General features: G+C 46.5%; 1 protein-coding gene across 1 annotated transcript; it reads left to right on the forward strand.

Annotated features, from left to right (window-relative positions):
- Positions 1–829: 829 nt before the first annotated feature.
- On the forward strand, positions 830–26,459 carry LOC145410638 (solute carrier family 23 member 1-like). Its single transcript, XM_080280752.1, has 14 exons — positions 830–1,009; positions 1,601–1,758; positions 6,945–7,153; positions 7,733–7,859; positions 17,417–17,537; positions 18,145–18,286; positions 18,793–18,906; positions 19,257–19,396; positions 19,583–19,822; positions 19,955–20,084; positions 20,834–20,899; positions 20,972–21,017; positions 21,956–22,011; positions 26,443–26,459. The coding sequence occupies exons 1-14, from the start codon at positions 830–832 to the stop codon at positions 26,457–26,459; spliced, it is 1,746 nt and encodes a 581-aa protein (XP_080136878.1).
- Positions 26,460–27,500: the final 1,041 nt, after the last annotated feature.

A 27,500-nucleotide genomic window follows, 5' to 3' on the forward strand; every position in this document is an offset into this window, starting at 1 on the left:
GTGTGTCCAGGTATCTCGAAATGATTGGATCTTGAATTTGGCTCTCTCTTGTATTTTGATTTCCTCTTGGAAGGAACAACCATTGCGGGCTCGCGGCCTTTGGTTCCTTCTTCCTCGCATTAAAAAAAAAAAAAAAAAAAAATTGTAGTGTTGGAGTGGCTTTGGATGTGTGTGTAGTCTGTGAACCAAGTGTAATCGGCCCGAGCAAGCCGACTGGGTGAGCGCATACTTTAACCACAGCACCCCTTTGTCCGCCAATGCAGTACGTGGCCATACTCCCAAAGTTTATTACCCTGGCGAGGCGCGAACTATACAGTATATAGATAGATAGATAGATCACAGGAGCCTCTGTAGTACGGTACTGGAGTAAAGTGTGCATTTGCGTACACTGGAGAACGAGAGTTCGTGCCCTACCAGGGTAATAAACTTTGGGAGCGTTCTCCCGGTCGCGTACTGCTTTGGCGGACAAGGGGTGCTGTGGTTGAACCAGTGTCACACACTATAAAGTATGGTTGCACCCAGTCGGCTTGCGCGGGCCGATTACACTTGGTTCACAGACTACACACACATCCAAAGCCACTCCAACACTACAATCACACTTTCAAGCACTTCTCACCTTACATACAATCTCTACCCGACAGCCTAAGCCACTTGGTAGAGATACATTTTCCCACTTCGGTCGGGATGGGCCGGTCCTGCAGAGGATACTCAAACGGCTGATGATGATGATATATATATATATATATATATATATATATATATATATATATATATATATATATATATATATATATATACTACATCTTTAGCGCATCTTTATTCCAGCACGATGTCTTCTTGTGAAGAAGATCCTAAGCCTCCCGAAGTGACAGACGGAGAGAATGACAAACTGAAGCCCACAGAGACCCCCGCCAATCACAATTCACCCACCATACCACCCCATTCCAATTTCCTTTATGGACTTGAAGACAATCCACCCTGGTTCCTCTCCCTTCTGTACGGATTCCAGGTCAGTGTTCGAAGAGAAGGTGCTGTACGGATTTCAGGTAAGCGTTCGGATATAAGGTGCAGCACTCTTTTTAACCTGGATGGAGAGGGATGCCTTCATGTGGTGGCCCTGATATAACTGGTCGGCCCAAATGCCCGGTTATACATTCGTTCCTCAATTCCCTTCCTATTTCCGGAAAGGAGGATGAAGAACTGCAGTAGGGCAATTTTAGCCAGCAGGCCACCGGGGTTCACGTTTCATATGAACCTGGGGCTACAACAACAACTTCTACTATTACTCAATGAAACTGCAACAGAACGAAAACCTGTGCCAAATTAAGGTAAGAAAACTGAATCTCAATAAAAAAAAAAAAAACCTGTGCCAAGTTAAGGTGAGAAAACTGAATCTCAATAAAAAATGAACAATACTACCTATCCTTCCATGTGCCTATCTAACCCTCTATCCATCCATTCATTTATCTACCTATCCTTATATCTACGGTTTATATCCATCCTTCTACCTATCCCTCTATCCATTCATCTACATATCCTTCTATTTACGGTATCCATCCATTTACCTATCCCTCTATCTATCCAACTATGTATCCTCCAGCACTACCTAACCATGATCGGAAGCACCATCTCAATACCCCTCATCCTATCCTCGGCCCTCTGTATGAACGACGACGATCCGGCCCGCGGTGCTCTCGTCTCTTCCATCATATTCGTCTCCGGCATCATCACCCTCATCCAGTCCACATTCGGCGTCAGGTAAGACTCGGTTTTTATTATCTATGTATCTATCTATCTATCTATCTATCCATCCATCTATCTATCTGTCTCTGTTCACCATATTCTTGTCTGGTAGTGTCATCCTCAGGCATGCAGTCTAGGTATGGTTCGTTTACTCATATTCATTAATGCCTATATATTTTTATATATTTTTAAATAACAGAACAGAGGAGGGAAAAACAAATTATAGGTGTCCTCCATTCATAAAAAATCTGTAGCAGTTGGACCTGAACAGCCGAAAGTGGAAGTTTGGGGGGAAACCACTTTGGAGAAGTTCCAGAGAGGTGTAATTCGACGAATTTAAAAAAAATTCTAATAGGCAAAAGTTCTGCAATATGGCAGTATAAATGTCCACTCATGAGAGCTACCAAATGCCCGTGTAGCGCGGAGGAAGGCATAGAGAGGTGGCACAATGGATGCAACTTCGTCTGAGCATTTGCCATAAAAATACCAGCATCTGAAAAATAATGCAAGGGAGGCAACATTCCTTCTTACCTGTAGGGGAGGTATCGGTAGTTCATCTGTAGTAGTAGGGTTATTAATGATTCTAACGGCTCTCTTCTGAATTCTGTCTAGTTGTTTTAGTGCAACCTCTCCACATCCATTCCAGAAGGATGAGCAATATTCTAGCTGAGAGCGCACATGACTCATAAATTATTGCTAACTGCTCGTCAGTGAAGAAGTTACGGACTCTGTATAATAATCTAAGTTTCTCTGACGCGGTTTTAGTAAGTGATCTAACATGAGAGGTCCCGCTGAGGGCAATGCTAAAAGAAACACCGAGAATTTCAATACTTTAATTACAGATGTGGTAAGAATAGATAGATAGATAGAAAGTAATATAGGAATCAGGCAATATATATTATTATTATTAACTGGAATATACAGTACAGTACATCACCTACTTTTATCTTTGTTGCTGAGATATGAGGAAATTATAAGAGGAACGAAAGATAATAGGCCGCAGCAAGTGAGTTTGGATAGCAAGGAACAGTGCCGCACTCTATCAAAAGCTTTAGAAATATCAAGGGATACTGCATGAGTTTCTCCATATTGGACATTTGACGGATGGTAAGAGTCAGATTATTTCAACAGTGGATCTTTCGTAGCGAAACCATACTGTCTATCACTAATTAAGCTGTTGAATTCAATATGTTGAATTACCGGTATGTGCTTATTAATTACAATCTCAAATACTTTACCAAAAGAAGATGTGATAGCAATTGGTCTGTAATCATAGGGGTCAGATAAGCTTCCTTTCTTTGGAACTGCGTAGATATTGGCTTCCTTCCACGAATTAGGGAATGAAGAAGTACGTATGCATAGTCTTAATAATTTAACTAAAACAGGGGCAAGTTCTGGAAAACATTTTTTCAAAACAATTGGAGGAATTCCATCTAGACCTGGAGCTTTGTTGATTGGTAAACTGTCAAGAATGGATTTTACGTATCTAGTCAGTATCTAAAGGGGAGCAATTTCGGGAGAATCAAGTACTTGTACAGAGACGTTCTGGTTGACTTCCTCTAAGGCAGACTTTCGGGCAAATGTACCGGCAAGAATGTTCGCTTTACCACGAGGGTCATTTTTGTTACCATCTGCAGTATTCAGTGAGGAAATGGGTGATGACATTTTAAAGCTATTAAAGAAAGAATTAAGGGCTGACCCCAAAACCGATATTCTATTGTCAACAGGATTGTTTTATAGTTTGGATGCTTGGCTGTGAAGAAGGTTTGATTAAGCGAGATTAATTACCGGTACTGTTTTTGCATGGTTTCTAGCAATTTTAAACTGACTAAGGGATTCAGGTGCTTTTTATTTTAAGAAAGAGTTATATGCTAAGGACATTTGGGTCGTTGCTCTGGCTGTCAAACCATCTACCGTATCTACCTAACTCTAACTCGGCCTAAAACTGCCACCCTCTACATCGTCAGGCCTGAGTTGTAACAACATATTGACACTTGAATACAATGCTAGTCACCATGCAGTGCCATGCAAGGGATGCAGAGTCGTAGCATTGTCCTTTTCTGGCACTGAGCTATGTGGAATAAGCTGGAAAAGGACGAAAATCTGGGACATATTAACTGCAAAAGGGCGAAAGTCTGGGCCAAATTTATGTGAGGCCCATGGCTCACTGTTCAACAATAGTTTGTTGAAATTCATTGAGAAATCTTCGAGATATTTTGCGGGATACATAGGATCCAGATCCGGATCCGTACCAAATCTTAATCAATTCTTTCTTGGCCCATGGCCCACCCATCCATAAAATTTCATTGAAATTCATTGAGAACTTTTGAATATATCGTCTGGACAGACAAACATAGGTGAACACATAACCTCCTCCAACTTTATCGGAGGCAATAATGTCATCGAAATGAAAGAAACAAAGCTTCCATGAGATGAGTGCAATCATTTCGCTGTTGATGTGTAGCGTAGTCCATACATAACGCTCTCCTTCCACGCCATCTCCCTTCCACTTTCCTTCCTCCAACATCCTCCATCTCTTCCACTACCTCCCTCCTCCATCCTCCATCTCCTCCCCTCCCTCCCTACACCATCTTCTATCTCCTCCCCCACCCCCCTTTCAACTCTCCTTCATCTCCTCCCGTTTCTCCCTCCACCAACATCTCCCCTCCCTCCACCACCCATTCTTCATCTCCTCCCCTCCATCTTCCTTAATCTCCTCCCTTCCTCCCTCTACCTCCCCATTCTGTATCTTCATTTACATCACTCCCTCCCACTCCCTCTATCCCTCTTCCGCTCCTCTCCTCGCCCATATATAGCTCTTTGCTGTAACTAAAGCATCAATAAACTAAGCACACACCATACGCGAAAATGGCTATACCTACAACACACTAGTGACTCATATGACTAAACGGGAGATTAAAATATGCGTCTATATTTAAAAACTGGCAAAAATTACCATTCCTAAATCAGCTATGAAATCTCAACTCACCGTAAACACAGAATACAACAAAACAGTGTGGCTTGCATTTCGTTTTTCCCATGCCTTTGGTCCCGCACTTCCACAGTGCACGCGCAGCCACAATGTAAACAAAGGTGTGATCCTTTTATTTTTCATTGGCCAATTTCGACATGCACGATGTGAATGATTAATGGGGGGGGGACTGAGGGTGAAGCCAAACTTAGGTCAGAAAGAGCGTGGTCAGCAGAGATGGAGGGGGTGGAAACAGTATTGCAACCAAATACAAGGAACACGTAAGTACCACAGGAGACGAGATATGGGTGATCGAGACGGAGATGGTAATGGGCATCTCTCAGCACATTTGTTAAAAGTTTAACTATAATTACCTTATACATATGATTTTTGAAATTTGTACTCACCATAGACGTAGAATGCACCAGGCTGAAGGCTTGCGTAATGTAACAGGAGATGAAAATAATCGCAAACACGAGCAACAGCATCTCACACCCACGACAATCAACAAGCACAACAGTACATAAGTTCCAATAATGCTCTTTCATTGTAAGAGGTTTGGGAGATTCCGTAGCACTTCTTTCTTGGCTATTTATTCTGCATATTACACGTGACTATTTTTACTTTTGCAAATTCTGTACGATATAAATAACATACAAGAGAATATTAAGGTATGATATGCACAAATAAAAAAAAAAAAAAATGCTGAGGAGGTGCTACGAAGTCTTTTATGACATTCCATAGAACACTGGTCGAAATTCTTTGGAGTCAAATTATGCACTTTGAAAACACGAATCCATGTTTCAACTCAACCATTACTCTGAATCGCGTCTTGAGGGATTCAGAAGCCAGACGAGGTTCTAAATATTTCGTTCACCAGACAGGACCTCCTGGGAGCAAAAATTCGCAAAGTTCGGTTATTTTGTCTTTTCAGTCATTATTATTTGAGTGAATGTGAAGAACGAGGTGAAACTTGCCCATGTGATGACTTTTAAAGCATGAACAGAATCTGCAAACTTCCGTACGAATGTTTTAAGAATTTCAAAGCACAATGGAAGGATCAGCGGGACATCAGAGTGCAATGAACAAAGCTGGTTCACTCCACTTTTGAGCCAGGGTTCTCTAGTCTTAATAATTTTAGCCTCATATTCATGGAAAATGACTACATCCCCCTGAAGTCTATCAACCAAAGGATATCATCGTACATCTCGCAGCGTACTTGAATTTTGATCGGTAAAACTGAGGTGTTCAAAAATATAACGAATGTTTATTTTGCGTGCTAAGTGTTTTATTACAAATTTAATAATAATACCCACAAACTGAAATTGTTTATTTTAATGATACAATAATTTTTGCACGATTTAGACCAAATTTATACATGAAAACGCAAAAATCTGTGCAAATGCATTGCATGGTAAGAGGGAGGTTGCAAAGATTATCTACAGTTGAAGTGTAGCGTTGACACGTGAGGAGGAGGATAAAGGGAAGGAAGGGAGGGAACTATAATCAGGAGAGGAAGGGTGGACAGGAAGAAGCGAGTGAATTATAGCAGGGTTAGGAGAGGAAGGGTGTTTAGGAGGAAGGAAACGAGAGATACAACGGGATTTAAGGTGTAGGTAAGCCAAGGGTGGAGAGAGATGAGGGAAGGGGGGGGGGTGAACGTGATGAAGAGAGAGAGAGAGAGAGAGAGAGAGAGAGAGAGAGAGAGGCCATAGTATTTCTTTGTGACTACTGACTAGCATCGTATTATAGTGTTAATCTCTTGCTATAATTCAGTTTTCAAAATGGAGAGGTGGCATTTTTAAGCCAATTTAGTGTAAAAGGGGTATTGATGATTTTACTCAGCTTTAGACAGATTTTCATTTATTTATATGATTGTTTATTTTGAGCTGGAGGTGTCAGATAAAGCCTTCATTGCCCCTTCAGTACGTGGGAATTTTCCTACGTTAAGGAATTCCTTAGAAGATACGAAAAGTAAAACAAGGTATCGTCGCTTCTCGTGAGGGTCCACAGGCCTTACTGGAACGAAAGGACAGGTTAAGATGCTAATATCTATCCACTAGCAATGACCTATCCTCCAGGCTACCAATCATCTAAGGTGGCAGTATCTATGTCTCTCTGTAACTTGTCTATCCATCTACCTGTCTCTATCCCTAGACTGTCAGTCATCCACGGTGTCTATCTATCCATCCATTTATCTAATCTGTCTATCTATCTATCTATCTCCCAGACTGCCAATCATCCAAGGTGGCAATTTCTCCTATATGGTCCCCTGCTTGGTCCTCCTCAACTCCACCTTCCCCCCCTGCCCCGCCCTGTCTCATCCGCCCTCCAACCTCACCTTGGAGACGGAGGCGGAGACATGGGAGGTGAAACTGAGGTATTTACAGGGAGGCATTACCATCTCAGGACTCATACAGGTTTTCATCGGATTCACAGGTAAGGACGGTGGGCACTGGTGTTGGATGGGTATTGGGGGATATAAGGAAGTGTTTTGACGGTGGGTACTGGAGTTGAATGGGTGATAGGGGATAATGCTGTAGTTTTTTAGTAAGAAATTTCCATTTGGTTTATGCACAGTGCTTCAAAAGTAAGGTTACATGGGAGATAGAGTTACTAAGTGGGAATTTTGGTCAGGGTTAAACAGGGTGATTCAAAAGTCACGTAATAGGCATACGGTATGTGGTATAGGTATGTGTTGGGTGTGTTATAACAGTAAACCAATCCCCTCACTGTGGTACTGACTGTGGTGATGTGTGGTAGGTCTAGGGTGGTGTGTGGTATGGTGGTATGTGTTGTGTGGTGGTGTGTGGTGGTGTGCGGTATCGTGTAGTGGTGTGGTGATATGTGGCGATGTGTAGTATGGTGGTGTGAGATGTGGTGATGTGTGGCATGGTGGTGTGTAGTGATAATATATGATCCTGTGTGCTATAGTAACGCACAGCTGTAAGGAGTACTAATCAGCATGAGTTACGGTGTTAAAGGTGTATAATTAGAGCTAACAGGTGTACGGTACAGGTGTGGTGGGTGCATTGATACGGTACATCACCCCCCTCACCGTGGTACCTACCGTGACGCTGGTGGGTCTCTCTCTCTTTGACGTGGCAGCTAAGGACGCGGGAGGATTTTGGCCTATAAGTCTATTGTGAGTGTTATGCTGAGTGTTTTTAGGCCGACTCCTCGTACTAGGACACTAGCTACTGAACGGGGTCCTTTTTCCGGACCGGAAGTAATGCACTAACAAGGGAACAGGACATAAAAACTAGGCAGTCCACCTTTAACACATCTATTACCTTAATTACAACACCTTAACAATATCACATAGGATGGTATTATAAACAGAGGATACAGACATACAGAGTTACGTTAATGTAATATGGGATATTCACACACTCCTTAATTATGCTTTAGAATAGGTTAAGAGTCCGTAAGTAGATGGGATTCACTTGTATCAAAGTCCAAAAGGTCTTAGCGTGTCGGGGCAATGGAGATGTCGGGGCTTGAGGAGCCGAGGAGGGATTATTACTATAAATTAGCAAGGGAGGTAGAGCACTAGAGTTCACTGTTTATGTTCGGCGCGGCGACTCTCGCCCGCGCGTACACTGACAAGGGGGGGAGACTATTCTAGATTGGACTTTTGGGATAGCACCGTTCGGATGAACCCAGAACTTATAGTCTTTGTTAGGGGAAGGTATCTACGGACACTTTTTGGTGTAATCCCACTGGGTCACTCTGTCACTGGATCACTACAGGGAAGAGGAAGTCACTATTCTTTCCCGAGTTTCTGGGGCGATATCACTTTGTCACTGCAGGGTGTAGGTCCTCACTCTGGTCACGGTGCAGGGAGACCCTCTTGCCTGGGGTCTCGACCTGTTGTAGGTCCTCCTCTGGTCACGGTGCAGGGAGACCCTCTTGCCTGGGGTCTCGACCTGTTGTAGGCCCTTCTCTGGTCACTGTGAAGGGAGGCCTGTCTGTGTTGGCCCTAGGGACTGGGGCCAAACAGGTGTAGCAGACGGGCCTGACGTCGTAGGGTCTGCGGCAGGGGGAGGTCGGCGTTGACGGGTTGCCGGGCTTGCCTAGGGGTCCGAGGACTGCGGAAGTCTACCGGGGGACGTGCCGTCAGGTGTGGGCTGCGGCCTCGTCTCCTGCTGGTACCTGGGGAAGACAAGAATTTCCCGGGGGTAGGAGGTAGGTCCCGACTGGGACCAGGCCTCTGCTCAGGTGACACTTTAGGGGTAACTCCCCCGGATGGTGTCCGGCTACTCCTGCAGGAGTTAGCCGGCTCAAGAGGACACACGGAGGCCGTGGTCTCTTTTATACTTATGGAGGGTAGCACAGAGGCAACTCTCCCTCTTGTCTTTGTAATTGCCGTGGCACCAGGTTGATCGGTCCTGGGACCCACTTGTGGCGGTGTGTGAGGGTCTCTTTCCCTTAGAGTGGCTAGGGGCGTGAGCCCCGTACAATCCACTATTGGGCCTCCTGCCCTGTTTGTTATAGAGGGCTCTCTTCCCTCGTCAAAGGACCTCCTGTCCTGATAGTGGCAGAGGGTATTACGCCCTCGTGGCTCACTGTGGCAGAGGAGACAAGCCCCTCGTGGCTCACCTGGGTTACTGCGGCAGAGGAAGGGACTTCCTCGTGGCTCGCGGTGGCAGTAGGTGGAAACACCCCGTGGCTCACCTAGGGACCTCCTGTCCCGTTGGGGTGAAGTTGTGGTCGTCACCACAAGACTACTAGGGACTGACGTATCAGTCCCACCCCACTGCTGTCGAGGGTTAACCCGCCGTATAACTTGTTGCGGGTCTGGGCTCACCTGGTGTTGAGGTAGTTGCGGGGAGAAGGGGCCCAGGTCAGAGGTGGTCGGATGACCCTCTTGTCCCGGGTCACTAATCTGACCGTTATCTCCTCCTCGGGTGGTGGGGTGGTGGTGGCCCGGTGGTGGTGTGGGGGTGGGGGGGCGGAAGGTCCGGTCGCGGGCATTTTACCACCGTCGTTCGTGAAAAAGTCACGACCCCGTGACTGCAGGTGGTAGGTGATGGTGTTTGGTGTCATGTTGACTGGGGTGAGGTGATGCAGGAGGTTGGTCCAGTGGTTGGTCATTCTGGTTGTTTCGTGGGCTGGGTTGATGAACAGCCTGATGGAGGATGGGTGGTTCGTGCGGCGGAGACGGCGAAGAAGCTGGTGCGTCTGTCGGATTCTGATGGGCGGCTGGCCATGAGATAGCCACTGGACGCGGGTGATTTTCATGCTGGTGGTTGCTGCTTGGTGGGGCGGCTGTAGCTGAATGCTGGCTAGGGTTGGCGGGTTGGTGCTTATATGGGGGATGGGTCGGTGGTTAGGGGATTTGACTTTGGGGAATTGGGACTTGGGGTTTTTCCATCGTGCTTGGTGGAGAGGGAGAGTGATGGGGGAGGTGTTTGGGGTGGGGGTCTTTGTGGGGGGGTATGGTTGGTTGGCTGGTTACCGGGGGTGGTGTTGGTGTATAGCTGGGTGGGGGGCGTGAAAGGCGGCCTGATCTAGTAGTGGTGGTGGTAAGGGTGGGGGGGGGGGGTGAGGGTGGCTGAGCACGTGGTGTTGGTGAGGGTGTACGGGTGGTGGGAGGTGAGGGGGCGTGCCTGGTTGTGTGGCGGGTATAGTGAGCATGGTCGCTGGGTAGGGCGGGTGCGTTTGCTTGGGTGGTTCTGGGCGTGGTGCGGGCGCAGGTGGGCGAAGGTGGAGGAGTATGGTTTGAGGAGGCAGTGGTTTGGGTTGATGGAGAGGTAGGGGATGGAGGAGGTGTGGTGTGAGGGGTGGTGCGTGAATGGGTGGGGGAGTGTGGTGTGGGCGTTGTTGAGCATGTGGTGGTGGTGGGTGGTGGTGGTGGTGTAGGCGGCGGCTGAGGTGAGTCAGGATCTGGGGTGGTGGGGGGTGGTGTGATTGTAGGTGAGGTGCTGGGTGGGGGTGGTGGTGAGGGCGGCGGTTGAGTCGGGTCAAGGTCTGGGGTGGTGGGGGGTAGTGAGGTGGTAGGTGAGGTACTGGGTGGGGGTGAGAAGTAGTAGGCGTGGTAATTTCCGGAAGTGTCGTCATGGCCAGGTGGTTGGGTAGGGGTGCTGGGCGTGTGGTTATTGTTGGGTGGGTAGAAGGGTCGCACGTGGCGGTTGCGATACGTGCACTGCTGGCCGTGTTGATTGATGATGACTTGATACGGGTTGGGGACTTGAGTTATGGTGAAGGGTCCGATGAATCGTGGTGCCATTTTGTTAGGAGTAGGTAGTTGGGCGACGACGACGGATTGTCCTGTTTTGTAGGGGTTGGTGTGGATGGTATCGGGTGTCAGGTCTTGTTGTGCTTGTAGGTGGTGGAGGCGTCGTTTGAGATGGTGGAGGGGGTCAGTGGGGGAGGGTGGGGAGGGTGGCTGGAGGTGGTGGCGGAGCGGGAGGAGGAGCGGGGTTTCCCCGAATACTCGCTCATGTGGTGTTATGCCGTCTTCTCGCGGGCATGTGTTCAAGCCCCATTGAACTATTTTGACGTGGGCAGGCCAGTCTTCATTTCCTGTTTGTGTGATGCGAGTGCGGACTTGATTTAGGAGGGAGCGATGGCTTCTTTCACAAATGCTGTTGCCTTGTGGCCAGTAGGGGGATGAGTGGGAGATGTGGAATCCGAATATTTTAGCTAATTCCTGCCAGACTTTTCCGGTGAATTCTGGTGCATTGTCGGAATGCAATGCCTGGGGAATGCCAAAATATGGGAACACGTGGCGAGTCAAAGCATCAGCGACAGATACTGCACTGTGATCTTTAGCAGGACAAGCTATGATGAATTTTGAGTAGACGTCGACGAAGGTGATAATATATTTATATCCTGCCTTGGGGGTGAGTGGTCCGACGACGTCAAGGGATAGCAGTTGCCAAGGTTTAGTGGCCATAAGTTTTCCGGATGGGCCTGGTGTGCGGGTGATATCTTTTCCTAGCGCACAGGCTTGGCAGGATTGCACGATGGTTTTGGCGATGGTGGTGGGGTTCGGTGTCCAGTATATGTCGTTGAACACTTGGGTGAGTTTCTTGGTGCCCAAGTGGATTCCGTTGTTGGCATGGAGGTGGAGCATGGTGTCATGGGCGGCTGTGGGGCTTAGGACTATGTGGCCGTTAGGGTCAAACAAGTGTTCGCCATGCAGGTGGAGCTTGCTGAAAATATGAGGCGGAATCCAGGTAGGGCGTTGGTTGTCTTGCCACATCTTAATCAGGTCGGGTTCTGGTGTGATGGCATTAATGGGTAGTCTTGATAGGGCGTCGGCGTTCGTGTGGAGCTTGCCTGGACGGTACGATATTTCAAAATCGTATTCTTCTAAGGTTTCACACCACCTAGTGAGCTGGGCGTTCGTGGTGTTGGACTGGCGCAACCATTGTAGGGACTGGTGGTCCGTGATGATGATCACATGGGTGCCTGAGATGTATGAGCGGAAGTACTCCAGTGACCATATTATCCCTAGGCATTCACGTTTGGTGGCCGCGTAATTTTTTTCCGCCGAGTTGAGGGTGCGGCTGGCACAGGCGATGATGTGTTCGCGGCCGTCCTGTACTTGTGCAAGGACTGCCCCTATTGCGTGGAGGGAGACGTCCGTGTACAGGCGGAATGGTAGGTTGTAGTCCGGAAAGGCGACGACTGGGGCGGAGGTGAGTTTGGCTTTGAGAGTGGTGAATGCAATGTGTCGGGGTTCAGTCCAGGCGAAAGGTTCTCCCTTCTTTGTCAGATCGTGCAAGGGTTTTGCGATGTTCGCGAAGCCTTTCACGAACCGCCGATAATAGGATGTTAGTCCTAGGAAGACCCTGGTTTCGTGCACGTCGCGGGGTGGTGGAATGTTGGCGATTGCACGCAGCTTGTCGGGGTCGGGGGAGATGCCTTCTGCATTGATCAGGTGTCCGAGAAAGGAGACTGATCTTTCAGCTAACACACATTTGCTGGGTTTTAGCTTCAATCCGGCCTGTCGTATGCGGTGGAAAACCTGTTTGAGGCGGTGGAGATGGTCGGCCCAGGTATGGCTGAAGACAATTACGTCATCCAGGTAGGCTAAACAGGTTTCCCAGGCGAATCCGCTCAGCACTGATTCCATTAGGCGGGAGAAGGTCGCAGGGGCGTTGCAGAGTCCAAAGGGGAGGACGTTGAATTCGTAGTGCTTCCCGTTTGATGTAGAAAAAGCGGTTTTGTGCTTGTCGTCGTGGTGAACTGGAACCTGCCAATAGCCTGATTGGAGGTCTAAGGTAGAGAACCAGGTGCATCCATGTAGTGAATCTAGGGAGTCGTCGATCCTGGGTAGTGGCGTAGCGTCTTTGATGGTAACGTCATTTAATTTTCGGTAATCGACGCAGAACCGCATGGTTCCGTCTTTTTTCCGCACGAGTACTACAGGTGATGACCATGGGCTGGTGGAGTTTGATATGACACCGGCATCTAGCATTTCTTGAACCTGCCGGTCTTCTTCAGCCCGTTGTTTAGGATTTTTTCTGCGAGATGGTTGGCGAATGGGAGGTCCTGTAGTGTGAATTTCGTGGCTGAGGTAGGTGGTATGGCCGAGATCAGTGGGGCCGACGGAGAATAAGTCCTGGAAGTCCAGGAGTAGTTGGTGGAGGCTGTTTGACTGGACAGGGGAGAGATGTGGTGGTATGTTGGGGAGGGTGGGGTGATTGGGGGGTGGTGTTGGGCATGGTTCTGCCTCTTCTGTGTCGCCGATTATGAGGCCTCGGGGCAGGGTTAAAGGTGTTGTGGCGAGATTAGCAATACGTATCTGGTGGGCGTTGGGAGGGAGGAAAGTGGGGGAGACTAGGCAGGATGATAAGGGCCCGTTGGGGATGGATGGTGAAAAAAGGACTGATGTACTTGAGGGTCTGGTGAGCGTCACCCATGCTTCGTGGTGGGGTGGAATGGTAATGGTGGAGGCAATAGTGGCAGGGAATGAGGGGTTTTGTGATGGCAAGGGTGGAGTGGGGGGTGGTGGTGGGAGGGAAGTTACTGAGGTCCTTGGGGAGTGTAAGCTTGGGTTACAGGAACAGGTGGGCTGGAGGTGGAGCGTGTGGTGGTGTGTTGTGTGGGTGGGAGGTGTGGGGGTGGTGATGGTGTTTTTTTTTTTTTTCTTGTCGGTGAATGCTTGGTTGGGTTGGGCTGGACCGAAGTGGAGGCGACGTTGATAGCAATCAATGGTCGCGTGGAGTTTCTGCAGCAGGTCCAGGCCAAGGTAACCATCATATTGGCTGCAGGAGGAGTCAAAAATGATGAATGGGTGGTTGGTGGAGACTCGTTGGTGGGTGGTAGTTTGTAAGGCCCTGGTTTCCCCACGGATGGGTAGGGGGCCATCCCCGGCGTCTACGAGGTTGGCTGAAGTGGGGAGAAGTGGGCCGAATGCTGCGATGTGGCGGGAGTAGAAGTGGGAGTAGAGACAAGATCTGGCTGCTCCCGTGTCCACCAGTAATCTTGTCTTGACCCCATTCAGCCATATCTTGTTGTAGACTGGGGGTTTGTAGGTATTTGAGGTGGCCCCCGCCACCGTGGGGAGGTGCTGGGGCGGGCCTAAAAATCCATCTGCTGGGGATGGGGGTAGTCGTCGTGCTCGTCTTCTTCCGGTCCTTGGTAGTTCAGTGGTGGTATGTCGTCCTCCTGGGCGTCGTCTTCAAGGGAGGAAACTTTCCTATGGTTTTGTTGAGGGTTCTTTCGCCGATTCGCCTTGAGTTGTTCCCTTATGTCATGAAGGGGGCAGGTGCGGCTGCAAGCCGTGAACTCCCAAGGGTTTATACTGATTAAGTTCCCTTGTTCCCTGGGGTTGTGGCGCTTCCTGTGCGGGTAAGCCCGGGGTACTGTGGGGGGCGGGTCTGCAGGCGTCTGGTGGGGCGTCAGCTTGGCTTTTGGTGGGAGGTTGTGGTTTGTGGGGAACTTTGTCACTGCGTGAAGCGGTTGTGGTGTGGGACGGGCGGCGAGAAGGCGCCTGACGAGCTGCAGGTCTTGGTCCATATTTCCTGAGGGATCATATATGGAGAAATGTTCCCTGACTATGCTCGGGAGGATCCTCAGCAGGGCGTTGAAGGTATGAGTGTCCCGAGTATGTACTTCAGCTTCGGGATAAGCGGCGGTGACGAGGCGCCGAGCCTGGGTGAAAGTATCATCCAGGTTACCATCATAGGTGAGGGCGTCGAGTTGTGAGAGTGCGACAACTCTGCCCATGGAAGGCATGAAAGCCTGTTTCACTATCTGAGTGAACTGGTCTCATGACAGTTCTGGGACTATTTTGGGTGCGACATTTGTGATGATTTTTCCCAGATTCGGTAGTGTGACTGCAATTTTCTCCTTATCTGATTCAAATCCTATGTCTAAAAGGGGTTTGATCATGTCCAAATAAACATCTATGTCACATTGGTCCGGGTTGAATTTTGGTAATTGAATGTGCGGTTTAGCTGCCATTGTGCAAGGTTTCCTTTAACGTTCCCCCGTGCGTTACTCGGATCCAGAACCACCGCTTGCCACCAGTGTTATGCTGAGTGTTTTTAGGCCGACTCCTCGTACTAAGGACACTAGCTACTGAACGGGGTCCTTTTTCCGGACCGGAAGTAATGCACTAACAAGGGAACAGGACATAAAAACTAGGCAGTCCACCTTTAACACATCTATTACCTTAATTACAACACCTTAACAATATCACATAGGATGGTATTATAAACAGAGGATACAGACATACAGAGTTACGTTAATGTAATATGGGATATTCACACACTCCTTAATTATGCTTTAGAATAGGTTAAGAGTCCGTAAGTAGATGGGATTCACTTGTATCAAAGTCCAAAAGGTCTTAGCGTGTCGGGGCAATGGAGATGTCAGGGCTTGAGGAGCCGAGGAGGGATTATTACTATAAATTAGCAAGGGAGGTAGAGCACTAGAGTTCACTGTTTATGTTCGGCGCGGCGACTCTCGCCCGCGCGTACACTGACAAGGGGGGGAGACTACTCTAGATTGGACTTTTGGGATAGCACCGTTCGGATGAACCCAGAACTTATAGTCTTTGTTAGGGGAAGGTATCTACGGACACTTTTTGGTGTAATCCCACTGGGTCACTCTGTCACTGGATCACTACAGGGAAGAGGAAGTCACTATTCTTTCCCGAGTTTCTGGGGCGATATCACTTTGTCACTGCAGGGTGTAGGTCCTCACTCTGGTCACGGTGCAGGGAGACCCTCTTGCCTGGGGTCTCGACCTGTTGTAGGTCCTCCTCTGGTCACGGTGCAGGGAGACCCTCTTGCCTGGGGTCTCGACCTGTTGTAGGCCCTTCTCTGGTCACTGTGAAGGGAGGCCTGTCTGTGTTGGCCCTAGGGACTGGGGCCAAACAGGTGTAGCAGACGGGCCTGACGTCGTAGGGTCTGCGGCAGGGGGAGGTCGGCGTTGACGGGTTGCCGGGCTCGCCTAGGGGTCCGAGGACTGCGGAAGTCTACCGGGGGACGTGCCGTCAGGTGTGGGCTGCGGCCTCGTCTCCTGCTGGTACCTGGGGAAGACAAGAATTTCCCGGGGGTAGGAGGTAGGTCCCGACTGGGACCAGGCCTCTGCTCAGGTGACACTTTAGGGGTAACTCCCCCGGATGGTGTCCGGCTACTCCTGCAGGAGTTAGCCGGCTCAAGAGGACACACGGAGGCCGTGGTCTCTTTTACACTTATGGAGGGTAGCACAGAGGCAACTCTCCCTCTTGTCTTTGTAATTGCCGTGGCACCAGGTTGATCGGTCCTGGGACCCACTTGTGGCGGTGTGTGAGGGTCTCTTACCCTTAGAGTGGCTAGGGGCGTGAGCCCCGTACAATCCACTATTGGGCCTCCTGCCCTGTTTGTTATAGAGGGCTCTCTTCCCTCGTCAAAGGACCTCCTGTCCTGATAGTGGCAGAGGGTATTACGCCCTCGTGGCTCACTGTGGCAGAGGAGACAAGCCCCTCGTGGCTCACCTGGGTTACTGCGGCAGAGGAAGGGACTTCCTCGTGGCTCGCGGTGGCAGTAGGTGGAAACACCCCGTGGCTCACCTAGGGACCTCCTGTCCCGTTGGGGTGAAGTTGTGGTCGTCACCACAAGACTACTAGGGACTGACGTATCAGTCCCACCCCACTGCTGTCGAGGGTTAACCCGCCGTATAACTTGTTGCGGGTCTGGGCTCACCTGGTGTTGAGGTAGTTGCGGGGAGAAGGGGCCCAGGTCAGAGGTGGTCGGATGACCCTCTTGTCCCGGGTCACTAATCTGACCGTTATCTCCTCCTCGGGTGGTGGGGTGGTGGTGGCCCGGTGGTGGTGTGGGGGGTGGCGGGGCGGAAGGTCCGGTCGCGGGCATTTTAGTGAGTATATTATATTTAGATTTTTTCTTATTTTAAGTAAATGAGGAAGGATGTGCATTAAACTTGGATACATATTATTTCTCGAGTAATATGAAAAGTAGAAGGATAAGGAGATAGAGGGATAAAAAAATTGATAGATGGAGATGGGTTGATAGATAGATATACAGAGAGATAGATATAGATGGGTTGATAGGTAGAGATAGATCGATAGATGGAGGCATAGACTGACAGATAGGCACAGACAGCAAGATAGATAGACAGATACACAGACAGACAAATATTGATAGATTGATTGAATATTTGTTTATTTACTGATTCGTTTACTTATGTACAGTGTCATGCCTTGTACCCAAATCTTCCTTTCCTTTAAAATTTTCCCAGGACAATACTTCTGGCCACCCTCTTCTCCCAACACCTGCGTGACGTAAAGATACCTTGTCCAGCCTATAGCAAGACCAATGGATTCTATACTCTACCTTGCCAGCCATTCAAGACGCTCTCGGTGGGTGGTGGTGGTGATGGTGATGGTGGTGGTGATGGTGATGATGATGATGATGAATTGATGGTAATGATAATGATAATGATGACGATGATGACGGTGAAGTTAATGACAATGATGATGATGATGATGATGATGATGGTGATGATAATGATAACGATGATGATGATGATGGTGAAGATAATGATACTGATGATGTTTCCGATGATGATGGAGCAAGTTTGTATGACGGTAGTTATGTGAGCAAATTAATCACCGTGATAATAATAATAATAATAATAATAATAATAATAGTAACTAGAATGGCACTCAGTAGAGCGCATACCTCCGCCAAGGCCGCACCTTTATCCGGATCCGCACCAAAATTTAATGGAGTCTATTCTGGGCCAAGGTCCATTCTTCTACTCAGTTTCGTGGATCTCCGTCCAGTAGTTTTTGAGTAATCTTGCTCATAAACCAGCCAACCAACAAAAACAAACGGACAGGGGTGAAAACATAACCTCCTTGGAGGAGGTAATGATAATAAACAGTGATAGTAATAATAACAGCGGTAACAATAATGATAATAATAAACATCATCATCATCATCCCCTGCCTCCCTTCCCCGCAGCTTCTCATCGCCATGGTAATAACTTGGATCCTGTGCTGGGCTCTGACGGATTTTGATCTCGTGCCTTTAGGATCACCAGCCAGAACCGACAAGGCCGGCGATATCATACGCAACACACAATGGTTCAGAATACCCTACCCTGGTGAGTCTGTGTATCTATCTATCTATCTTTTTATCTGTGTATGATTTTTAGCTATCTGTGCATTTATTCATCTGTAGGCCTATATCTGTTTTATCTGCCTTTCTGTTTACCTGTCTGTGTCTATCTGTCCATTGATCTATCTCACACTGGTTCAGATTCCCTTATTGTTGTGGTTTGTCTGTCTCCCTGTATCTCAAATGTATCAGTCACTCTCTCTCTCTCTCTCTCTCTCTCTCTCTCTCTCTCTAACTGTCTATCTATCCATCTATCTACCTATCTATATATATAACCAGCCCGAAAATGACGGTGCTAAATCAGAATACTCTACCCTGATACTTTTTTTTCTTTATATATCAAACCCAACTATCAAAACAGATAGAATTCCAACACACCATTTTTTTAACATATACAATTCTTAGCTACAGTTTGGATATATAATTAATTTCTTCTTAATTACTTGGATATATAATTAATCTCGTGTTGATTACAATAAATGCGTCTTGCAGGCCAGATTGGAGCACCGATCGTGAGTGTGGCCGGGACGGTAGGGATGATCGCTTGTATGTTTTCATCCGTCGTTGAGAGTATTGGGGACTACTACGCCTGCGCCAAGGTTATAGGTGAGTAGAGGAGAGAGAAGGGGGAGACAGACAGACAGACATGGACAGAGAGACAAACAGAGACATAGTGAGAGACAGAAACAGACAGACAGACACAGATAGAGGGACAGACAGATACAGATAAAGACACAGAGACAGATAGAGACAGAAACAGACAGACACAGAGACAGACAGAGGTGAACAGACAGACAAACAGACAGAAACAGACAGAGATGGAGAGAAACATAGAAACACAGACACAGATAGAGACAGATAGAGAGAGATAGACAAACAGCCAGCCAGACAGACAGACAGAAGCAGAGACACATAGCTTTGCAATACCTCAGACCTAACAATTTCCACACTCACAGGAGCCAAGATGCCCCCAAAACACGCCATCAACCGGGGCATCGGTGTGGAGGGCCTTGGGTGTATATTGGCAGGCTTGGTGGGCACGGGCAGTGCCACCACCTCTTACTCCGGCAACATTGGGATCATTTCCATCACCAAGGTAACACACAGAGCGACAACTTTGCATTTCAAAGTATCATAACGCCTGATTTATTTATATTTTCTTATATTTAAAGTACCACAACGTTTTATTTATTGATTTTTCTAATTTTTAAAGTACTATAACACCTGTATGGCGTCTATTACCTCTGCACAATATCTCCCTTACCCGTGCATGGCTGTACAGGTGGGGAGCCGTCGCATGATCCAGTACGCTGGGATCATAATGATGGTGTGCGGTGCTCTGGCCAAGATGGGGGCGGTGTTTGTGACCATTCCAGGCCCTGTCATCGCTGGAGTGTTCATCATTAAGTTCTCCATCATCACAGCCGTGGGTATATCCACCCTGCAATATGTCGATCTGTCGTCATCTAGGAATATTTTCGTCATCGGGTTTTCCATCTTCTTTGGCCTTAGTTTCCCCAAGGTAAGGTGTGTGTGTGTGTGTGTGTAACCTGAGATATCCTGAAGTAGCCTCTGAAGTAATTTGACCTCTAGGCCTTAAGTAATGTAACCTAACCTGACCTAGACAAACCCAACCCATTTTTTCTTCCCCTAGTGGCTCCAGGCGCACCCTAACGCCATCCAGACGGGCTTGATAATGTTGGACCAAACCCTGTCGGTACTGCTGCAGACGTCCGTGTTTGTGGGCGGCTTCCTGGGCCTTGTACTGGACAACACTATACCAGGTTAGCGAAGGGCAAGGTGGGGTAGAGTAGGGTAGGGCAGGGTGAGGTAGGGTAGAGTAGGGTAGGGCAGGGTAAGGTAGGGTAGGGTAGAGTAAGGGAGGGTAGGATAGGGTAGGATAAGGTAGGGTGGGGTGGGGTAGGGTGAGGTTGGGTAAGGTAGGATAGGGTAGGGTAGGGTTTTTTCGGGTAGAGAAGGGTAGAGTAGAGTAGGGTTTGGTATGGAAGGGTAGGGTAGGTTAAGGTTGAGTTGGGTAAGGCAGGGTAAGGTAGGGTAGTGTATTGTAAGATAGAGAAAAGTAGGGGATGGGGGGAAGGGTAGGATAGGGTAGGGTTGGGTAGGGTAGGGTAAGGTAGGATAGGATAGAGTAGGGTAGGGTAGGGTTGGGTAGGGCAGGGTGGGATGGAGGAAGGTAAGGTAGGATAGGGTACAATAGGTTAAGACAATACAGGGTAGGACAAGGCAGGGAAGATTAAGATGAAATAGGGCAGAGAGCATCAGGGATATCCCAGGTGAGAGCAGGGTGGGGTAGGGCAGGATAGACTAAATCAGGCTGGCAAATTAAGGAGTAGTAATTCAAGACAATCGATTAGAGGAGGGAAAGAGGGGAAGGAAAGGGCAGGGTAAGGGAGGTCTCATCTTGTTCAGTTAGGCCTATTCCTTTTACTAGACGATTTTGTATATATTTGGCAAAGAACAAGACCTCTTCTTCCTTTTTTCCTCCTCCTCCCACTGTGTCCCTCATCCCCAGGCACAGACAAAGAGCGTGGTGTGCTTCTGTGGGGGACACTAGACGGAGAAAGTATCACTAACGTAGGTGAAGATAATGGGGCCGAACTCGCCTCTCCCTCTTCTCTGTCGTGTGCGTGTCGTTCGTCTTTACTTGGATCTTCTTCCTCTTATGATCTTCCATTCGGGATGAGTTGGATTAGGAGGTGAGTCGAGGTGCTTTGGAAGACATACCCAAGTACAGATAGTTCTTGTTTATAAGTCGTCTTTTTAAATATTCTTCTACTACTGCTGCTGCTGCTGCTGCAACTAGTACTACTACTATCACTGCCACCACCACTATAATACCGCTACTACCGCCACCACCACCAGTATTGCTACTACCGCCACAACCACCACTACTACTACTACTACTTCTACCACTACTGCTACTACTACTCTACGTCTTTCTCTTCTGCTCCTCCTCCTCCTCTTACATTAGGTATAAAGTACAGAAAAATTATGGAGTATATCAAAGTTTCATCACTATAAATCTGATTTGCGAGTGTCCCTCAGTGTAAAAATCCATGACATATGAATCATCTTGGCCACCTGTACTGAAACTGTGCATGTGAAGACAGAGCAAGGAAGAGGAAAGTCCTCGAAATTTGACGAGCATTTTTGAAACACCTGTGGTTTGATCAGCCTGACTGAGAGAGTGAGAGATGGACACGTTCCGGCTTTGCTATGTGGGTGAGAATTTACTGAAGAATTTTTTTCTTTGCACTTCCTTTTGCGGTTAAAATTTTAATCATAAGGCCAGTGTTTTATTCTTTCTTCCTCCTCTTCTTCATCATCGATTATTATCTGTTCTTCTCTGACTGACTCACTGTTTCTTTTTCCGTCAAAGCTACAAATACCCTACTTCACATTTTCACTCCTTCCTTCCCTCGACTCTCCTTACGTTTCTTTTTTTTTTTTTTTTTTTTCCTATTTCCACCTTCATATTCTTCTCCCATCTTTATTCTTTCCCTCCTTCATTTCCTCCCAACACCTACCTTCTCCTCATCCCCCTTTCCCTTTCATCATCCTTTCTCTTTTTCACCCTCTTTTCTCTCCTTCCTACACTTCCTCCAATGGCTCTCATTATTACTTTCCCTTTCAGAGCAACATGGACCCAACACCTTCCCTTCTCCCCCACCTTCAAAGGATTCACCATAAGTAAGGCAGTGTCTAACCCTTTAACCGCGGGCATTGTTTTGCCCCGACTGTCCTCTCCCGCGGGGGTTTCGACCAAAATGTAAACAAACTTCAAACCTTTATAACTCTGCACAGAACAAATCTAGAGCGAAAAATAAGGTACCATTAGAAAGTAATAACCTTCGGCTTTGCAATGATGTAGGTTTCATGATTTCGTTGACTATCACTGGATGGGCAGTGCCATTAGAAGTGAGCGATCTAAAATCACTATTTTTCGCTCACACACCATTACCTTCACTCATACACCATTACCAAATGCCAACCTCATTCTGATAATAATACTATAAACATATATGAACACTGCACATACGATAAACACCCACTCTGTGTTCACTGAGGCAGGTAAAAGGCACTGTAATTACCCGCACTTCACTGCCACATCAGCGGTGTTGTAATCACTATTTTTAGCTCACACACCATTACCAAATGCCAACCTCATTCTGATAATAATACTTTAAACATATATGAACACTGCACATACGATAAACACCCACTCTGTTTTCACTGAGGCAGGTTAAAGGCACTGTAATTGTCTGCACTTCACTTCCACATCAGCAGTGTTGTCACTCACACAGCTGGACAGATACTGATGCGTGTTTGGTCTGGGGTGGGGTGGGAGGTGTGGCCCCAGAGGGGGGAGGAGGGAGGTGGGGGTCGGCTGGAGTGAAAGAACTTAGTAGCTACTCTCCCTTGAAACAATTGGCGCACGGAAAAAACGCGGGGTATTCAAAATATTCACAAACATTCAAGAATGACACCCGTGGTTTGGTCCAGTTTTTGCAATGTCATTCTGGAATGACATCCACGGTTAAAGGGCTAAGTCATGGGGTCTGCCTAGGCTCTGTTAACTTGCAAGGTAACATGAATCCATCTTCTCTCTCACTATAACCAGATGCCTGAAACAGAAAGCAAATATTTGCAGATCTCTCTCATTTTCAGTTAGAATAATAAAAGGCTTATTCCCACTGTAAATTCCTTTCAAATTTCTGTTGTCACAGGTAAACACACACACACACACACAACTTTAAAGTATACATATATAACGTAATACAAACCACACAATTTCACTGCCAGTTAATCATTATAAAACTATTAATCAATGTAAATCACTTTTATGTGAAGAATGAAACAATTCTTTTAGTCACAGCTTTATTGTGGATATTTTAGGACATCCTGCTTGTCTCTCATAAATAAGAAAAATAGAAGAACAATTTTGTGCTCACAATGCAACACTCCTAGAAATGCAACAAATAAAGACCAAAAAGGAGACCCACGAGCATGACACAAGTCCACCATTATGGAATTAGGGTCGTTTTCAAGACGGTGCAGTACACTTTGTAGCACCTCTTCCTTAGCAATTTATTTTTCACATTACACCTTAACATTCTATTGTATAGTAACCCCTTCAATCCGATGATGTGTCTTCCATTTTATTTTTGCTAGACGATTTTAGTCAGCTTAACAGCGGGTTTCCAAACTGGACAAGTTTTAGCCTTCATTAAGCTCTGTGAACAGAGATCCCCCAGTACAGTATTGAATAAAGTCATATGGTGGTACCTTGGGTAAAATGAAAAATACGTTCTTGGACAGAAGAGGTTAATTGTATGGCTTTAATACCAGCAATGTTTGCATCAAAGACATACAAGATGAAGCTGAAGTGTAACACGCAAAATACAGTACACTGACTAGGAGAGACGCTATGAAATCTCCAAAACCACTTAATAAATGAGCCCCAGTTACACACGGCTTGCTATGGGCAGTATACATATGATATTGTACAGTCAGATGGTAAAGTCCATTCACCTCTCCTGCCTCAGTTTCATGGCTGGATTCACAAGCACTTGAATGTGATGCAGCCAACAGGTGCATACCATTATTCATCTATGGGAGAAAATATGCACCTTAGTTACCTATGGTAAATCTCATTCAAGCATCCATGAATCCAACAGCAAGAATGAGGTACGGGAGACAAACTGACATTAGTATTTGACTGTACTTTCATCAGCTAGATGCCACTACCTATTCCACATTTTTATTTCAGCTCACATCAGATGAGTAGTGTTTGCTGAACTGGGCCTGTGTTCATTTCCCAGGAGGTAGCAGTGTACTAAATCTGATTACTCTTCCTGATATGACTACCATGTTTTTTAATAGAATATTCCTAGCACCAGGCATCAAGGACCATATGACACTAATTCAAACCAATGAAACAGAAACAGGAAAGGAGGAAAAGCAAATGACAAGAAGAGGTACACTATCAAGCTATTAGCCTTTTCAACCTGATGGTGTATTTTTTTCATTCCAATCTTGCTATCCCAAGATTATTTCATTCAGCTTAGGGGGAACTTTTTACATAAGATGGGTTAGATATGGCTGTACTTGACCCCTTCACTGGCATAGAGCCTTCCTATTTATCTGTCGAAAACCAGACACCTTAGTCCTGGAGGGTGTGGGCATAAACCAACTACAGTATCTCCAAGTCATGCTGTCCTCTAATTTCAAGCTGCCTCTCTTCAACTCACAACCTCTTCACTACTATACTCTTCAGCCCATCCCTCTATTTCATCCTCAGTCTCCACTTCCCCTCCCCTCCACTTCACTCACATACCTGAGCACTCTCCAAGTTAGTCTCCCATCCTTCAGTCTCTCTTTATTGCCAAGCCTTCTCGAGACAGTTCTAATGCTTGCCAACATGTCCATGTCAACACCACAATACTCCTTCACTTTCTCATTTGTCAGTCCCTCTATGTGACCGTGCATGCTTCTTAAACTGAACAGAATGGTCTGGAGATAGCAGGAATACAAAAAGATGCACTTAGGTTGAAGAGGTTAAGCCATCAAGACAAGCCAGGCAGCTCTTTGGTCAATATGGCACGATTTTCTTCTTTTTCTTCGAGACAGGGTTTCAAATTAACATTGGTAGGTCTCACCATTCTACTAAAAGGTTGTACACTCAACCCTCGGCTATCACTCCCAATTGGTCCCGCTATGGCTGCGCTATAGCCAAAACCGTGATAGCCGAATTGAAGAACTTATGGTAATAATTCTAATTGGTGCCATGACCTCAATATTTACCCCTAAGATACCTTTTTTGTACCACATATTAATATATAATAGTCTAAAAATGAGCATGTCTTATGATGTGATCACGATTCTTATAAATACCCCTCACTGTTGATTCATTGATGTTATGTTTCTTCCCCACACTTCGTTTGGTCTCACCATTCTCTATAAGTTTCACATTTCCAGTTTATCTGCATAACATAGGTTCTTCCTCTTCTTTATTTCCCTGCCAGGTGCCGCAGCATTATGTTGGGTGATGGTAGGGAGACGGGGAGGGGGTACGTTGGCCATGGTCATATCATAAAAAAGGTTATTGTTCTCGCTATCAGTGTTCCCGGTCTGAGGGCGCGCACTTGAATGGTTTGGCGGGCAGGAGACTCGGTCAGGCGGCCAATCAGTGCTCGGCTGGCGCTGATGTCACACGACCAATCATGGAGTGAAGCTTTTGTTGGCTGGGTGGATCACTGGAGCCTGGCCTTTTTGAAATTTTCGAACATTTGCGGTGCGTGATAGCAGGCATTTAGTGCGTGATAAAGGTATTTGGGTAGTTTTTTATATAGGCGTGATAGCGAGATACGCTATAGCGGAACCCGTGATAGCCGAGGGTTGAGTGTACTCTGTTTTGATTATTCGCCATCACATGATAACTTTATAAATCACGGCCTTATCATAGGAACAGCCAAAGTATTTAGTATCAAACCTCAGCATTTTTATATGAAGAGTTCAGTGTAATATAAAAGAGGAAAACAGTTGGCTACAAACTTAGCAATGTCAATTCTACACAACTCCTGCTCTTTGCAAAGAAAAAAAAGAAATGTAAATATTTTTTGGCCAGTACTGTATATAACATTCTGAAAAATAATAAATAACCATTTATATACCCAGTACACTACTCAGATCACCACTAACAAACAAGAACTTGTTTTACTTCTTCAGAATTTAGAAAAATATAGTACCAGTACAGTACATAATTAAAAATCTTGCAGCAAACATCAATCAACTGTGATCAAACTTAACCACACAGCAGTAGTCACTTACATCATCAACTTTAGTTCACCTAATAAATATTAAGAGACTGAGTGGGTTTGGAATACGCCTAACAGTGAACCACAAGGTATGTGCGACAAATCTGGTCTACATCTGTTCACTGGTCTACAAGATTTGATGACAGGTGATAATCCCTGCCACCCAACCTGTATGCAGATTCACACCTTCTCTTGAGGCACCTCTTGTTGGCTGTAAGAATTTTCTTCATGTTAATAAAATGGTGATCAGTGTAACATAGTATGTTCATGTTTATTTGTAAATTTCACACTGATCTCCCATTAGTCTCTGGTGGGGGCTGAGAGAGTGTGGTTCTATGAACAAGCTAGCTGGCACAGAGAACGGCATAAATAAAACTGTTCAAATGGGTATGATTTCACAGTGCCATAAATATTTCAACTGGTAGAAATACCACTGGCATTACAAATACAGTAATAGTACAGTCATCAGTATCATCATACCAAATCAATCTCACTATTGCAAAAGGTTGGGTAGACTCATAAGGAAACTGAAACATGAAAGTACATCTATACATGTTTGTACACTAAAAATATACAAGTAAAATTATGAGGTCAAACAGCTTGGGCACACAAGGTTTATGAATGAGGCAGACTTTCACCTATTCAGTATGGTGATGTCTTTTCTTCACAGCACAATAGCTAATGAACAGGTGATGATACAGCTTACAAGAGATGTCTTGTACTGAGAGGGGAAATGAATGTCTGAAAAGTCTCTCCTATGCTGAGGAAAACTGACTGATAAGTGCTAAAATAAAGTATACAGTAGGACATCAATATACTGGAAGGGTCAGCACCACCAAAATACTGCTTGGCTACATTCTATACACCATTTTCTGCCTCATATCTGGTAGACTCTAGCTTTGTATATAAAGATATGAAGTTCAGACTAAGTCTGGGTTGGCTTCTACAAGATAAAATACATCATCATCACCATCATCATCCAGACCTCCTTTCCTACCCTAGGGAGGAGTGAGTAGCTGCATCCAGACAGCCAAAGATTGCCCAGTTCAATGAGCCATGCTTCCATTCACTCATCATTCAAGCCCATGAAATCCTGGCCCCATCTGATAGGCAAAAAAATTTCGCAACGTTCTGTAGCTTTACATAAACACATCCGATAAAGTCAATCCGAACGCTGTCATGTTAAAATGGGGGGCCAATTCCCTGATCATGCCCTTCATCACACAAGATTCATCCAGCCAGCTCAATCTCTTGTTGGTCCCTTAGCCTCACCAACTTTCATACCTCTTTTCCTCACACACTCATCCATCATATCCTTCCACATTTTTCTTGGCCTACCTCGCCCCCTTCCTCCTTCAAATT

The sequence above is a fragment of the Coenobita brevimanus genome, chromosome 86 (assembly GCF_032717465.1).
Source record: "Coenobita brevimanus isolate Jiangsu-jjx chromosome 86, ASM3271746v2, whole genome shotgun sequence".
Taxonomy (NCBI): domain Eukaryota; kingdom Metazoa; phylum Arthropoda; class Malacostraca; order Decapoda; family Coenobitidae; genus Coenobita; species Coenobita brevimanus.

Coding starts and splice junctions, on each gene's coding strand:
- LOC145410638 (XM_080280752.1), top strand. CDS start 830: ATGTCTTCTTGTGAAGAAGATCCTAAGCCTCCCGAAGTGACAGACGGA. Junction 7,154..7,732: donor GGTTTTCATCGGATTCACAG/GTAAGGACGGTG, acceptor TGTACGGTACAG/GTGTGGTGGGTGCATTGATA. Junction 20,900..20,971: donor AGAAAGTATCACTAACGTAG/GTGAAGATAATG, acceptor CTTTACTTGGAT/CTTCTTCCTCTTATGATCTT.